The following is a 16445-nucleotide window of genomic DNA, read 5'->3' as shown; positions in this document are numbered from 1 at the left end:
TCATGTCTGCTGCCAAGTGAAACTAGTCCTGGGATTGTTTTGAGCCACCTCTAATCACCTCAGCCTTGGCCACACACAGGCCTGATAATGATGCAGCAGATTTACTTTGCACTCATCTCATTATTTCCTTCATATAACGGCTTTAAATCAGCCTGTATTAAATGAACAGAGGGACAGAAATAAAAGCAGCAAGGAGCCAGACATGTGCCCTGCCACACAGCTGCAGCTGACAGCCTTCAACTCACTGATGTCGCAGTTCTGCCCGCTCCAACCAGGGATACACTCGCAGAAGTATCCACCAATCAGGTTGCGGCAAGAGTTGGCATTGACACAAGGCTTACTCTCGCATTCGTTGGCATCTAGAGAGGAGGATAAGGGGGGGTTAGTGGTATTTGCATGTGCAGCTGACAGGCGTGAAGTGGAGAAAAAAAAAAGGCCTCACCGATCAGACAAGTCTTTCCCGACCACTGTGACGGGCAGAGACACTTGTAGCCATTGACCTGATCCTGGCAGGTTCCCCCGTGGTTACAGGGGTTTGGAGAGCAGTCGTCCACATCTGAGCAGAAGGAGAAAACTCCTGTTATTCTGTGTTTTGTTCTGTTTAAGGGTAATGAAGTTTAAAGGGTGCAGATTGAGTACGATCTTACTGATATCGCAGGAGGGGCCGCTCCACCCCGGCGCACACTGACATTCGTAACCTTGACTGGTTTCTGAACAGGTTCCACCATTAGAGCACGGATTGGACAGGCAGGCATGTTCCGCTAGAAGGAAAAAAAATTTAAAATCAGGTCATTCATAACCCCAAACATAAACACACACATCATAAACTGTACATAGCTTCAGTTATGTCACCAGCTGGTTTCCAAAGGCTTATCCAGCTATCAATCAGGTGAGCCACTTATAAAGAAGAACTCATGCAAACATGTTTAACCCTTCTTTAAAAAATGGGCATTTTAGAACAGAGAGGACTTCCAGGGCTTCAAATGGACACTTAAAGAACAATTATTAGCTTAAAAAGTTAATCAATTCGACAATCTTGAATTCCCCTCAGGATAAATCAGGTATTTATCATTCCATCTATCTATATCGGTAATATTCTGCTGAAATCTTTCACTGACATATTGCCATTACATAATAGCAGCATGAATCATATGTTGGCTTAAATATTGCCAAAACAAACCAAGTTCTCCTTAAGGCAGTGGTTCCAAAAGTTGGACCCATGGCCCCTGGAGGGGCAGGGGGGCAAAAGCGACGACAGAGGGGTCTCAACAAGGCCACATAAAATCAATGCACACTATTTGGCACTGCTACTAAAGGATGGCAATTTTTTTCCTCAACAAAAAGAAAGATTCAAGGAAAAGATGCACAATATTTTGAGCAAATATATGCACATGAGGTATAAGTCAAACATGAAATCTGGGTGCCTCATAATTCCAACCACCTCTTTGCAATAAAATTAGAAGTTACAAAACGGTACGTTCGAAGGCAGGTAAGTCATAAAAAAGTCAAAGGGCAAAAGTGAAGTTAAAATCTAACTGGAAATCTGTGTAATATTGAAGATGACAAAATAGGCCCATTATGTACCAGATCTTATAAAAATGATAAAAATTACTTACAGAGAGGTGAAATTTTGAGAGATAACTTCCAGAGAAATTCAGGGCTACCAATAAATCGTATTTTTGCCTTCCAAAGGGAGGACCAGCAGAAAAAGTTTGGTAACCACTGCCTACAGGTATGGGCAGTTGTCCAGGGTACAACAGACTCAAGGAGGCTCACCATGACCGCCCCAAATGTAAAACAACCTACAAACCATCTACTTCTCCACTCTCCTCTAAGCGCCACTTGACTCAGCCTCTCTTTGCACAAGAGATTCGAAATGTTTTTAATAGTTAAAAAGGTATTTATTTATTGGTATCATCTAAAATGAGTTTAGATTTGTTGGCATATTGGTAAAAACCTTATTGTACATCCTTAATCTTTGATGATGATGGCAAGAATATGTGAAGAATTAGCAGTAAAGCCTCGCCTGGTAAAAAAAACTGCACTTGTTTAATATATAAATACAGTTTAAGTTGATGAAATCTTGAAAAAGAACATGATGGCTGTCAAGAAGCTGAGATTTTAAATGCAGTTCCTTTTACAGGAACTCAGTCCAGTTGGTCTGTATCTTTAACCAGTGTAATTAAACAACATTTTGGTTAGTGAAAAAAATAGTTTACTTCACGGTCCTTCTCAATTATGGTGCAACTATCAGCCTTTCTGTCATGCATGCAGCTGTTGTTCGGCCATCTTCACATGAGCTATTCTTTAAACATTTTTCATCTTTAACTCCCTTTTGTCATCCTGCAATCACGGCCTGCATCAGCAGGTATCCAATCATGTTTTATGCAACCAATCAGCTGCTTGCTTGAGAATGCATGCAAATTTTATTACCTCTATTTGAAGCAGTAATCATTTTACAGATGAGATATTCATGTTTGCGTACTTCCTTTTCATAATTAAGGACACTTATTTGGTGAATACCTCCTAAGGACATAGATTTTCTCTGTTTGAGATGAATTTGACCCTTTTTTGAGACTTATTTTTGGGATTTAATGCCTTTATTTTGAAAGGTCAGTGGATTGATCGAGAGAAAAAGAGAGAGGGGAACAACGTGTGGGAAAGGAGCCACAGGATGGATTTAAACCAGCATCAAGGACAACAGCATCTAAACATGAGGCACACAGATAGAACTGTTTAATCTGATGGCTGGTTTTATCATTCTTTTCTGCAGCTGTGAGAATATTTCACTGTCATATTGCATGATCAGGAGCAAACATGCACATCAGCCCCTCATTCCTCTGCCCTGGATTTTTGTAGCAAAACACACTGAGGGGTCGTCTCCTGTCCTGACCCATCTCCTCCTCCCCTGGCCTGAAAGCCCGCTCAAAATCCCCTCCCCACCCATCTCACTCTCATTACCCGCCTGGCAGACCACACCACCAGGAAATCATCTTTCATGCTAAGTTGACCTGACCAACGCACCGTGACTTCCCTCTGACTCCCCACCATTCTTCTTCTGAGAGGCGGCACAAGATGAGAGAGAGGCGGGAGGGTGAGCAGGAGAAGGGGGAGGGGGTGTCTGCCCCATAGTTTCTCCTTTATGGATGAGTTAAGGATGAGTGCGTCCCAAATGAATCAAAAATGAATGATTCACTCAGGGAATAACTCGGCGGTTGGAGGTGATCAGCGGATGGGTCTTGGTATGTGACTAAGAGGGGGCAGGGAGGGGGAAGGATGCAGCGTAGCACCCAGAGGCCTCCGTGTTACAATAGTCTGACGTCTCCCCTGGTCTGAGGACCTCCTGTTATGAAGGGCATGGTTTCCTGACATCTCTGCAGTTAAGCTGTCAGCGCCCGGCCAGGCTCACTTTTAATGAGGAAAAACCATCGTTTCCACCGTAAGTGTTCGCAGCAGCTGAACCTTCGCACCACACCCGTCCGTCTCAAGGAGCGGAGGGATGAGCGGCCCCCTGGGATCAAACCGGGGGATTACCTGACTCAGGGGCCACTCACACCGAAGTGGAAACAGATTATTGGCAAGTTACCACCTCCTCTGATTACAAACTCAAGGCACCTCTGACCTTTTGTCTGGAAGCTCAGGAAACCAAAGACCCTCCCTCTTATAAGAGGAGAGAGCAGAAGAGTTTGAGACCCCTGAGAGTGAATCACTGATTTTCATCTAAGGGGGCAAACATCCATGGATCTGAATGATGCTGGAGAGCTGCAAAGGCTAGTGCAACGTTAAAGAAATTGCATGCACATAATCAGTTCTGGTGCATGCACAGAGTTTTCTAAGCTCAGCTAGAGGTTTCTTGAGGCTGCTGAAGGTTTTGCAATACCAACAGGGTGTTTTTTATCTCTTATCACTCATCATTGTTGTGTGGTATGTGGAAATGAACATGTGTAATGTGCAGCAGTGTAATTTGTGGTCATGTTTGGTATGTTTTACTCTGTTTACATGTTTTTGTTTTTTTATAAACACCACCGCTGAGTCAGCTAAATGTGTGCAGCATTCCAGTCAAGACACAAATTCCTACAGAGACAATAAAAATTGATAGTATGTGTCTTGAATATAACCAAACCAGGGGGAGCTGTTTTCAAACTGTTGCATACTCAGGGGATTGAGCAATGCTGCTCCACAGAGCTCAGGGACTCAAAAACATCACAGGACGAGAACGTTTTTGAAAGTCTGAAGCAAAGAAACAGTGAAAGAAAGCTTTAGTTATCTCACAAAAGATCAGTTACACCCACCTCTCTCACAGTTGGCTCCAGAGTAGCCCTCAGCGCAGGTACACTGGTACTTGTCAGGTCCTGTGTTGATGCACGTCCCTCCATTCAGGCATGGCTGGTGAGTGCCACAGTAGTTCAGGTCTGTGAAAGGAGCGATTCACACGGCCTTAGTTTGTTTTGACACAACACGGCTGCTCTTACAGCCGCCAACACTGAAATAAGAGAAGGGAATTAACCTTTGTCGCAAAGATGGCCGCCCCAGTTGGTGTCGCACAGGCACTGCCAGGGCTCCACGCAGGTGCCGTGGACACAGCCGGGGTGGGGGATGCATTTGTCACAGTACTGTCCCTGCCAGCCATACAGACACCTGGAAGACACAAACAGAGGCCTGCTGTTAGACTCAAGAGTGAGACGTTGAATGCAGCTGAACATGTGCAGAACATTCAGGTTAGGCCTCGGCAATATTTTAAGTTGTTAAAGCCAAAGACTCACTGGACGAGGAGTTAAAGCCTGCTCTACAAAAGCCTGTCAGTACTAAAGTTGGCCTTATATTTAATGGCTTTTCCTTGCACTTCAAAGATGCCAACAAAATTCCAAAGTTGGAGTATAATCATGGGAGTCTTGCTAAAGTTGCAGCTTGCTCCTGTTGTCTCAGTCGTTAGGTGAAAGGTGGTCAGTGAGTTTCAAGGTGGAGAGTTTTAAGGTGGTCTTTCTTCAGTTTTGGCATTACAACATCAAACATATCTGATATTATCATAAGTCTTTAGTCTGGTCATATGTAAACATGGTTTTTTTAGGGATTACTGTCATCCACAACCAATGGCAGCTGGTGTTGTTTATAAGCAGATTGCATCGCTTCATTTTTCAAAACACAAATGTGAGCGTAGCTCATTCTAGAGCTGCTGAATGTCTGCTCAGAACTTTCAGAACTTGAAAAACTTTTCTGCTCAGAGCTGCAGTCAGATCTCTGCACCACTGTTTGTGTGCCTTGTCTGTCACTTCACTCCAGGTTAACATGACAGGTACGATAAACTGCCACTCAGATTTTCAAAGCAAAAGCCAGATCAGTTTGTTTCTGAAAGACGACTCTCGTTTTCATATGGTACTTTTATTCTGAAGTGTTTCTGGGATAGTTCTTCAGTTGTTGCAGTGACATGCAAAGTTGCTTTTCTACATCTTGTTCTCTGCCCCAGAATTGTTGTTGTGAATTCCCACCAGATGCATGATGGGAAATAACCTGAAAAGGGATCGTATTCTATCTTGTAGTTAGTGACCCCCTGGTCTTTTCAAAATCTTAGTGTGAGACTAAAAACTCACTTTTCACCCGTTTATGCTACCTTTTGCCATTGAATATCACTTTTTTCCCTACTTTTTTTGCCCATTGTGATACTTTTTGCCCCTTTTCACAATTGTTTCTCTCAATTTTTGCCCATTTAAGCTACCTTTTATCATTGAATACCACTTTTTCAAATTTTTGGCCCATTTTAGCCTCTCTTTTTGCCACTTTCATCCAATTTTTGCCCTTTTTTACATTTATTTTGCCATCTTTTACCTATTTAAGCTACCTTTTGCCATTAAATACCAATTGTTGTATCCGTTTTTGCCACTTCTTTTTGCCACTTGTATCCCATTTTTGTCCTTTTTACCATTTTCTGCCACTTTTCACCCATTTAAGCTATTGTTTGCCATTAAATACCACCTTTTTCCTACTTTTTGCCCATTTTTAAATACCACTTGTTTTCTTAGATTTGGCCCATTGTAGACTTTTGTGCCACTTTTATCCCATTTTTGCCCTTTTTACAATTTATTTGCCACTTTTCACCCATTTAAGCTACGTTTTGCCATTAAATACCACTTTTTTGCCCATTTGTGCAACTTCTTTTTGCAACTTTTATCCAATTTTTGCCCCTTTCCACCACTTTTCACCAATTTCAGCTACCTTTTGCCACTTGATACCACTTTGTTTCCTATAGTTTGCCATTTTTGCCACTCTTGACTGCTTTTTGCCCATTTTAGTCACTTTACTAATTTTTCTGCCACATTTGGACCATTTCATCTCACCTATAACTCATTTTTTGCTACTTTTCATCCATTTCTTGCTACTTTCTGACCCCTTTTCCACTTCTACTTCCCATTCTCACCACTTTTCACCCATTTTGTTGCATTTTGACCATTTTTGCCACCTTTAACTTATTTGTATTGCTACTTCAAGCTGTTCTTGCTTCCCCACTTATATTGTGGCTCTTGCAAAGATATTTTTCAACAATTTGGCTCTTTGGTTGAGCAGGGTTGGGTAACACTGGTTTAGAGTCTTTTACGAGATTTGGCAAAGTTGTTTGGTGTAGCCTGCCTAAGGAAGAGCATGCATCATTCCCACAGTGAGGACTCTTTTCAAGCTCATGTTGTAGCTACATATAACTTGCAGTCTACAACACAAATGAGCACAGTGATAGTGAGTCAGTTGCATCAATGGAAAACATAAAAAACAGCTGTTATCCACTATTCTGATGCCCTTTATCCATCTCTCATGTTGTATTTCTAAACTGTACTCCATATTTGCTGGTATATCGATGGCTATAGTATAATAACTTGGTGCTCCTACTGGTTCACTTTGCTTTATGTGGTCTATAGTGAGAGTTCAGTCCTCCATCACAGGCTTGTTTTAGGGGCAGGAGGAGGGTTGTAACATATCAGCATGCATTTAAATGTTCTCTATTCAAATTTTAAATATCTCAACATAATAGCATTACTCCAAAATGCAAAAACACAAACAGTGATATAAATTTTAGCCATAATGCTCAGCCTTAGGTGATAGAGATAATATATTATTCTATTTCAGGAGCGTTTTTCTCCACAAATGGGTCGTTTATTTCTATGTGATGCAGCTGGATGTTAATAGAAGTTCCAATGTGAAATTTCTTGTTCTGCTCATGTGAATTGGACTCAGAACTGACCTTGTTTTCATTATTTCCTGCAGAGGAAAACATCCAGATATAAACTGTTTATTGCTGTTCAGCTAAATGACATCGAGACATGATTTTTGGAACATGTCACCCTGGCAAAATCACAACACAGCGAGGTCAAATAATCCCTGTGGTACCCAAAAATGCTAATATCTTAATCTGCTGTTTATACTGAATTCCTTCACAAGTAACAGAGCGATAATCTGAACTTAATGAACGGCACATTAGCATAGAGCATGGAGCTGCACAAAGAGGCAGTATTCAGGCCCACACAACTGGGCTGCGTCTTAAAAGACCACAAATGAATCTTAAGCAGCCGGGTGTTTATGCAAGAGCGTGCAAACAATACTTGGCGACAAGGGAACAGAGGAGTATTTAGCATTTTAGCAACAGAAAAAACAAAGCACTAAATTACAGCTCCAATGGGACCTTTAGCACAGCTAACATTAGCATGCGGCCAGACGCTCACTTTAACAGCTCTCTGCCTGTGGCTTGGCATCCTCACAGAGAGGATTGTTGAGCCGTTTCTCTGCTGCTCATCCTGGTTCCCATGAGTCAGGAGTCAGGCTCGTGCCCCGGGGACGAGAAGGGGGGGACGCAGCCTGCTGACCGCTAAGATGTCCAGGTCCATAATTACACCGATAACGCTGCCCTTCTCTTCCCTGGCTCCGTAATTAAGAAGGCAATCCAGCCTCACTGATAAGCTCGCTCTGTAAAAGGTGGCGAGGTGGCCGAGCAGTTTCTGCTGTGGAGCCCTGTGACAGGAAACGGCGTCCCCCAAGGGAGAGCGGCACTGATTAGCCCCGAGAAAGGGACGGACTGTAAAAATAAACGCGGTGGTTAAGTAAACCTCGGTCTGTGATTAAAGAGGCTATTCTTAAAAGTGTGCTAATCTTCTCCATGAGAAGCAGAGCAGGATTCCTCAGCATGATCTCTAATCATTTCAAGTTATTACACAGACAAATTACCAGGGAATGTGACATTACAATGTTCAGCTCTGCAGATGCATGAGAAGACTTTAACCCTCAACATGAACAGACCCAGCTTTAACTTAATCAATGCAAAGTCTCTACAGTTAATGCTTTTTAAACTTTTTTTTACTGCAGCAAAAGGCATTTTAGTAAAGTTAGAATCGGACAGAATCACTGGATCATTTTAAAGACACTGAAAATTAGATAACTGCATCAGCAGATATATTTTCTTTAATAGTAGTTATTAATTTGCACTTGCTGCTTTTTAAATTTGGCGGTGTGGCTGTTCTAGGATCCCTGTTCTTCCAAGAGTATACGTGGAAAGCATCAAGCAGGAACAGCCCACATTCCCGCCTGTCTTGTGCCTACAAAGAAACCCTGAGGCAGTGGGGATACAGCAAAACCCCAGAGCAGAGCAGAGCAGGCATCATTGACTACAGAAGCACAATGATCGAGTCAGAAGCTGGTAAAAGGAGGAGCTGGGGTGGAGGAGGGTTGCAAAGAGTGGCTTGCAGAGGGAACAACAAAGTGTGTCTTTTCTTAGGGTAGGGGTGTCAAACTCAATCACAGCAGGGGCCGAAATCTGAATTTAGGTTTAACCCGAGGGCCCAGCAGAGTCAAGATTTAACCAAAAACTGTCAACTGTGTTTTAACAGGTAATGAATTTTGGGGGCAATTAAACAGTGATGATAAATGATTTTAAGATTTCTAAAAAAAACTAGTCAAAATGATTAAATATCACAGCATCAATAAATCAAAAGTAAAAAGTCAGCTTTTTAAGTCCTAAAGGTGAAATACAACATTAAAAGCCAAAATAAGGTTTTTAAAAGGCAAATATATGAGATAGACGAATAAAATCCTGAGTTTAAAAGTCAAGATATGAGATAAAATACAAAATCAAGACTTTAAAAAGTCAAAATAGAAGATAAAATTCAAAATTGTGACACTAAAAGGTCAAAATATGAGATAAAATCTCGATTAGGAGAAAGTAAAAACAGGGGATTAAAAGTCAAAATCAAGAGTTTAAAAGGTCAAGATTTGATTCAAAATGAAAAACTGAGAATCTAAAAGGTCACAATATGTTAAAAAAAGGTCAAAATTATGAATTTTAAAGGTTAAAATATGAAATAAAAAGTCAAAATCCTAAGTTTCAGTCTTGGGATTTAAATGAAATTATGAAATGAAAACACAAATTAAATTCCTTCCCTCATTCCTGACATTTCATCTAATTATTTCTACTCTCTACTTTTTCAGATTTTTATAATTCAACAAGGCTTTTTTTTAAATCTTCAAGGTTAAGTTTACATTTTTAAACTGGAGGAAATCTGCAGACCTCATAGCAGCAAGCCAATTCTTATTAAGATACGATCGTGCGGGCTGGGTAAAACAGCACCGCAGGCCGCATTTGGCCCCCGGGCCTTGACACCTGTGTCTTAGAGCTTCATTTAAAGACATCAGTACTATGTTTTTTTTTTCTTTACTGTAGCCAGATCAGAACAGGTATAAGCTTATCGGCTTGAATCACTGCGAGATAAATCAGCCTAATAGCAAGAATGTAGTCCGGCCAATCCACTGGCTTTAAGGTCAGATATAAGTATTGTCAAGCTCATAAATGAATAATTTTCAGGTTTTAATGTGAGGTCCCCATCCCTAGTGGCAAAAAAGTCTGAGAAAAAGTGGTCTGAAGGGAAAATAAGGCGTTTTTAATGGTTATTCAGGTTTATTTTCATTCATATGTGGTTGCTTAATGACACTATTATGTATTTAAGTCCCAGGCACCCAATCTTACTTAATTTCTCATCAATTACAAAAAAAAATTCAAGCAAACTTCTGCACACTGTCTAAACTGCACAAATATGTGAGAATACCTCCATTTCTCCAGCAGGTTTTGGTTAAATTGTGACTAAAGACCCAGTAGTTATTTTACAGCTTTAGTACTTTTCAGTACCATCAATCATTAGATCGAAAATATGACCACCTAACTTTATGGCTCTGTTGAAATAAAGTTAGCGACAGTAAGTCTGCCCTAACATGAAGCTTAAGTTGCTAAGTAATTCTGTTTTTGAACTCTCTGCCAACAAACCCTCAGAGCCAGCTCTGCTGCAGTATCAGTGTGAAGTTTCCCATCGTTGCGCTGCAGCAGAGAGCATCTAAAACAAGTTAAACCCAGGGCTTTAAATACTGCCACACCTGTACAGGGAATAAAGCCAGTCACTCTCTTGTTCTCTCTGACACACAAGCACTTACAAGAACAGTGATGATGTCAGAGGCTTGGGAAAGACAACAACACAAACCTGATCACACCTGAGTTTGATTTATGACTAAATCAGACACCTGAGAAAAACGCCAATGGCTCAGTGGTGGGAAGAGTCAGCTAAAGGTGTGAGGTAACAAACATAAACTCCTGAACTTGGCTTTAGCACAGCTAAAGGGATCTGGGCTTTTTATACACATGTTGTTTTTCTCAACTTTTACCCCCTTAAACACAAATAACTGTAACTATTTTACCCAAGATTTCCAAAAGTCTCAAACTTAAGCTTTAATGCAATCAATAGCTATGATCAGTTTTTCCTCTGATCGTTGCACACTGCCTTCCAAACATGATGATACATTTCGCCTAAGGCTTACTACAGAGGGCACGATTTCAGGGCCAATTTTGGATCAGTCTCTGTGAAAACCAAGGGTAGAGAAGGTGAAAACCATCTCAACAGTAACTGTAATAGATGGATTCTTGGCCGGGATAGTTATAAATCCATCATTTTTGATTGTTGCTGCACTGCTTGCACAGACCACTCTTCAACTCGACTCCGAAGGTTGATGCTCGTGAAAGTGAAGCTTCTCCTTGCCACTGCAACTTTGCTGAATTTTGCTGAGCTCAAAGTGCAGGGGTCATCAAGAACATTTGCTCAAGGGCCAGATATAGTCTGGACAGAGACTCGAGGGGCTGGACTTTCAAATGCACAAAACATAAATAAATATTTTGGTCTGACTGAAATATTATTACAAGGAGACAGGCCTCACAACAGAATTGGCTGGGCCCCCTGAAAATCCCAGAGAATGGGCCCTCCCCAATCATGATTTAGTACTAGTATGAACTAATTTTTGACACTTTTAACTCCTATCTGCCTCTTTAACCCATTTTTGCTATTCTTTAATCCCTTTTAAACCACTTTTCCTGCATGTTTTATTCCCTTTGGACTGCTATTTTATCCATTTTGCCCACTTTTCTTCTACTTTTGCCACTTTTAACCCCTTTTCATTACTTTTTTGCACTATTTTTTGTCATTTGTAACCAATTTTTGATATTTTTTGCCCATTTTTCCCTCTTTTACCAGTTTTGCCACATTTTAATCTCTTTCCAATACGTTTTCTACCAATTTCTGTCCCTTTGTGCCACTCCACAACCCATTTTGCCACTCATCACCCATTTTTGCTACTCTCTAACCACTTTTCACCACTTTATCTGGTCATTTTGTCAGCACTTCTGCCAACATTAACCCTTTTTTAAATATCTACTAATTTTGACAGTAAATTTCTGTAAAACAGATCAAATGTTAACTCATCCTAAAAGTATTAAATATTACTTGTTTGTGGGATGGATTTAACAGCTGCAGACATTTAAAGCCAAAGGATACTCTTAAAACCACAACATCTTTTTTTCCTCTTTTTCTGAATTTAATGATCTTTTGGTGGCTCATGGTGGGCTCCCTGTCTTTTATGCCACTCTAGGTAATTACCCATGCCTGTTGGTACAGCTGTATATTTCTGCCTGTACAGAATTTATGCCCCCGATATTTATGAGCAATATATCAGCTTTAAATATCAGAAGAAATTTTCATACCTGCCGATATGATGCTTAACTTTTGGAGCCGTTATCTGCAGATTCTAATACATTAATATCATGCATCCCCAATAAGCTTGGCCTATGGAGCATCTTCGTCTGCCTGCCTGGGGCTTTAAAACGGGCTATGTGTGGGAATGGAATGACTTGGCTTGGCTAAAGTATATTTCAACTAGGACTGGGAAATTAATCGCAAATGAGATTAAATTGCAATTTGACATGCTGCAATTTACAAATTGCAGATGTTGCAATATTGCTTTAACTTGAAATGTGTCAGAATTCCAGTTTAATACATTCATTTTTTGCAGCAGCAGAGATTTTATGGACATTTTACAAACATTCAAGAGTATTTTTTTAAATGGTTCTTTTAGTGTTCTATTATTTTAGGGTTTTATTCAGCTCCCTGACCACCTGAGGGCCCCACAAACTGCAGAGGCTTTTAAACGAGACCTAAAAACCTATCTTTTTACTAAAACTTTTTGCCAAATGTCTTTTATAGGTTCTCCTCTTAATTAATTAATTTTATAATTATATCATATTACTCTTCTGCTCTGTAGCACTCTGAGATTGCTGAAATGTAAAGTGTAATACAAACAAAATTTATTATTATTATTATTATTGATAAACAGTTAACAATAATCGCAATTAGACAATTTTTTAGTCGTTCTGCCCTAGTTCATTCTATCTAATATTGATGAAGCTTAGCGTTAGTTCACATAAGTCATACCCTTAGCCATGATTGGCTGATAGCCAGCTGACACCAATTATCGCCTTCCAGCTCCCACAGCCAATCACAGCTCTTTCTCTCAACACGGCTGTCCATTTAAAAATGGCGTACTGCTCACTAATCCCTGCTTTCATCAATGCTGATGCACCACACTGCTGCGGGCAAGGCTTCACCTCCTCCACCCCAGCCTCCTCCTTTATAGCTAACAGCTTGTTAATAATCGCTGGGAAGAAAATCCCAATTAGATTATTTTTTAAAAGCGTTCAGCTCTAATTTTAACTGAAGACATGCTTCTTTAAAGGCCAGGATGTAAAATAAAAAGCAGGCTGTGGCTCTGACAGTGGTCAAAAAAGTAGCTGTAAATATTGTTAACTCCATGCAATCTGAAGAAGCTTGATTAATACAATGAGAAATTCATTATTTATGGCATTTGTATCAGATAGTCCAGTCTAGACCTACCCTCTTTGAAAGTGTCTTGAGATAACACTGGCCTACATTTATTTCTTGCCCATTACGTCCATTTTTATTGCCATGGCATCAAGAGATATTGACCATTTGAGTTGTACTTGTGCTGCAGAATAAATGTTGAAAATTCTGGTATTGTGCCAATAATAACTCTAACTAAACAAGCAGCTATGGCTGCAAGATTCAGACAGTGAGACATTCCCCCATGCAGATGATTTACACATTGGAGCCACGTGAATACCCCTTATTTCCAATCCATTCTTCTTCTATTTGCAGTAAGAATTGTTTCACAGTCTCAAAAGCTTCACTTTGCTTTGCACACAAAGGCTGGTAAAAAAGGCCTTCAGTGGGAAAGTTTTTTCTTTGACACTATGATGACGTTTCAAAGCCTGGACAAGAAAACTTTAACTTCTTAAAGAAGTTGAACCAGTGCTTCTGCTTACTACAGAGTAAGCCATACTTTTATTCAAGTAAAGTGAGTGTGTATTTTGCCACCTAAGAGCCAGGCGGTGCAGGGCCTCCTCCAGGATGAGGAGCTGTAAGTGTTACTTGCACACAATGCCCTGGCTCTGATATCCATCTGCGGCCGGCTTTCCTCTGGCTGTGTGCATAAACAGCATTAGGAAGCCATTAGCTACACAAACAGTACACTTTAAGGCTCATCCGAACGTTACACATGATCGGACTGATAACGTTTGCCTCATTAGGGGGGGAAACACATCAGCTACATTTCCAACATGGACTCTTGGCAGCAGAGAATCTCCTTTCCTCAGACTCGAACCTCCGGTCCAAAGCTCCACGAGAGATTTACAAGCAGCTCAGTCTGCATCTCTGCTAAAGCCTGAGCACTGATAGCCTCTTGGCTAGAAAACAGGCACGTACAGGGAGAGATCCATGCCATGACAGAGTGAGCGCTTGGACACAATCCCCGCATATCTAAATGATCCACACCACATGCTTCTGGCAACGGCCTCCATAATAAAAAGGCCCTGGAACAAGGCCTTCTTGACATTTTACATTATCAAACAGGGATTAAAGTCATCAATAACAGCCTGGTAAATGAAACCAAGCAGCCTCAGTTACTTACTTGCATCCTCCTGGCTCCTTACAGGATCCATGTTCAGTGCTGCAGCCTTGTCGACAGATTGCTAAAGGAAAAGAAGAAGAATCATCACTGCCTGGTAACTAGATTCAAAGTTAGCAACATTTTAAACAGTTTTAATTATAGCAGTAAATGATATAATTACCAGCCTCTATGTCATTACAGCCTGTGAAAATAAACACAGCTGTCGACAAACAGCAGAGCTGGCCCTGACAAACGACTCTGTAAAATATTAAATACTAAGCCGCCTGCTGCCCAGGCTGATTTCCTGGGAGTGAGAGTTTATTTCTGGCCATGAAAAGCTTTAATTGAATGGAGAAGGAAAGAGGAAAAATGCAGCAAACAAAGTCCTCCATTGACTGCACATCACCCAACAGACAGTGTATCAGCATGAATCACTGATTACAGTCTGGCTGCTTCTTTTTGAACACTCACTCACAGTCATAATTCTACTGTCTGGGCTGCTGCCTGCATCAGGATTTCCATTTCAAGTGATCTCCCACGCTGCCTAATTAGCAGGGCTCACCTGTGTTGCAGTCAGGTCCGGACCAGCCCTCCAGACATGTCTTGTTTCCATTGTAGTCGCATGTGTAATGCCCGAAGAACTCGTCTCTGGGCCGACAGAACTTGTTGCAGCCGAAGCCGTAGTAGTGCTCGTCGCAGCTGACCCGGATCTGGTACTCAAACTGGGCCACAGGGCCGTTGTGGGTCAGCTTCTGCCAGGTTGGGCTGGGGTTGATCATCCCGGAGTGAAAGGCTTTCTCGATCAACTTCCCATCTGCACCTGAAACATGGATTACAACAACATCAATACCTCTGTAGTTACATGTAAAATGCATTTAAATGAACCAGGCTGGACTAACATGCTGAGATAATGCAGCTGGAGAAGGGTCTACTCTTTCATCAGATCCAAATTGGACTAGGCATTCTGAGCATGCTCTTTAGTCTCTATGCCAGGCTTTGACCTGGAAGTCAATGAGCGCATAAATGCACAGCATGGCAGAAGCCACTAAATCGTCTGCTGTGAGGCTTTGGTGCAAACTAGAAGGATGGTGTTCATGCATCAGGCATCAGTGGCTCAGGGTTCAATACCCAGCTTCTGCAGATGCATGTCCCTTCACACTGGTCACAGGATGGAATCCTGATCCCAGTGCCACTTGGTGCATGCCCCCCCCCCCCAAAATTTCCTGTTTCTCTTCAGCTGCCCTATCAAAATAAAGGCAAAAAACCCCAATAAGTAGTCTTTAAAAAATTTGCCAAGTGGCCTTGCAGCTAGAAAAGTGATTTATAAGCTCCAGTCCATTTGACATTTTACCATTTGTGACAAAAGTAGAGCACAGATGACGTACAAAATGTCTGGAGCTGTAAAGGTGCAGTAAACAGACCACTAGTTCACCCCAATAGTAGAAAGGTCCATGGTAAGCAGCTTAAAGAGGGGGTTAACTTCTGAAGCAGACATGTCCCTGTCAAACAAACAATCCACTGTGCTTGTATACATCCCTATCGAGCCATTACTGTAACTAAACTTAACAGCTCATGTAAACATGCTCACTGACTGCAAACTTACTGTTGGAAATAAGCCTTTTGACCCATAAAGCAGCAATATACAGGGACTTGGTTTGGAGCATTTATCTGACCACTGAAGAGAACAACTTCACTGCCATGAAACACATATCTCCCTTTCATTGACAAATACAAAACAAAAAAGAAGGCAAAAACCATGTCTACTGGCAAGGTCGATACAATCATTTTGAATTGGGGCCATACCAATGTTCAAAATAACATGCCAACTGCATATACCAATGTTCTCTCACATCACTTCTTTTATTGTAAGATTCCTACAATGCCAACATTATTCCTTGTGTTTGACCAAGAAAAGATCAGAGTTGGTCAACAGGTCACCGTTTCTGCCAGTTAAAATATCTCTCACATCCGTCAGCACTGAGGTCAGGGGAGTCCAAACTTTGTCCACTGAGGGCTGCATATAAAAATATATAAGAATGTTGGGTCCACTTTCATATACCTCACTTTGAGGTTATTAAAGTCAGGAATACCAGTCTTATGATTAAATCACCCTTCTTCATCAGTTTTAACCACTTTTATCC

The 16445-nt window shown here is 41.1% G+C and overlaps 1 protein-coding gene across 1 annotated transcript in view; it reads right to left on the bottom strand.

Moving 5' to 3' along the window:
• Positions 1 to 16445, bottom strand: part of jag1b (jagged canonical Notch ligand 1b) — a 77281-nt gene that overhangs the window by 24230 nt on the left and 36606 nt on the right. The window contains exons 4-10 of the mRNA XM_041789107.1: positions 14867 to 15124; positions 14326 to 14386; positions 4508 to 4638; positions 4293 to 4412; positions 648 to 761; positions 443 to 556; positions 246 to 359 (exon numbers count right to left, since the gene is read on the bottom strand). Coding sequence (XP_041645041.1) covers positions 246 to 359; positions 443 to 556; positions 648 to 761; positions 4293 to 4412; positions 4508 to 4638; positions 14326 to 14386; positions 14867 to 15124 — 912 coding nt within the window. The remainder of the gene's footprint in view (positions 1 to 245; positions 360 to 442; positions 557 to 647; positions 762 to 4292; positions 4413 to 4507; positions 4639 to 14325; positions 14387 to 14866; positions 15125 to 16445) is intronic.

Source organism: Cheilinus undulatus, linkage group 6, assembly GCF_018320785.1.
Source record: "Cheilinus undulatus linkage group 6, ASM1832078v1, whole genome shotgun sequence".
Lineage (NCBI taxonomy): Eukaryota > Metazoa > Chordata > Actinopteri > Labriformes > Labridae > Cheilinus > Cheilinus undulatus.
This window is presented reverse-complemented; position numbering and strand designations above follow the sequence as displayed.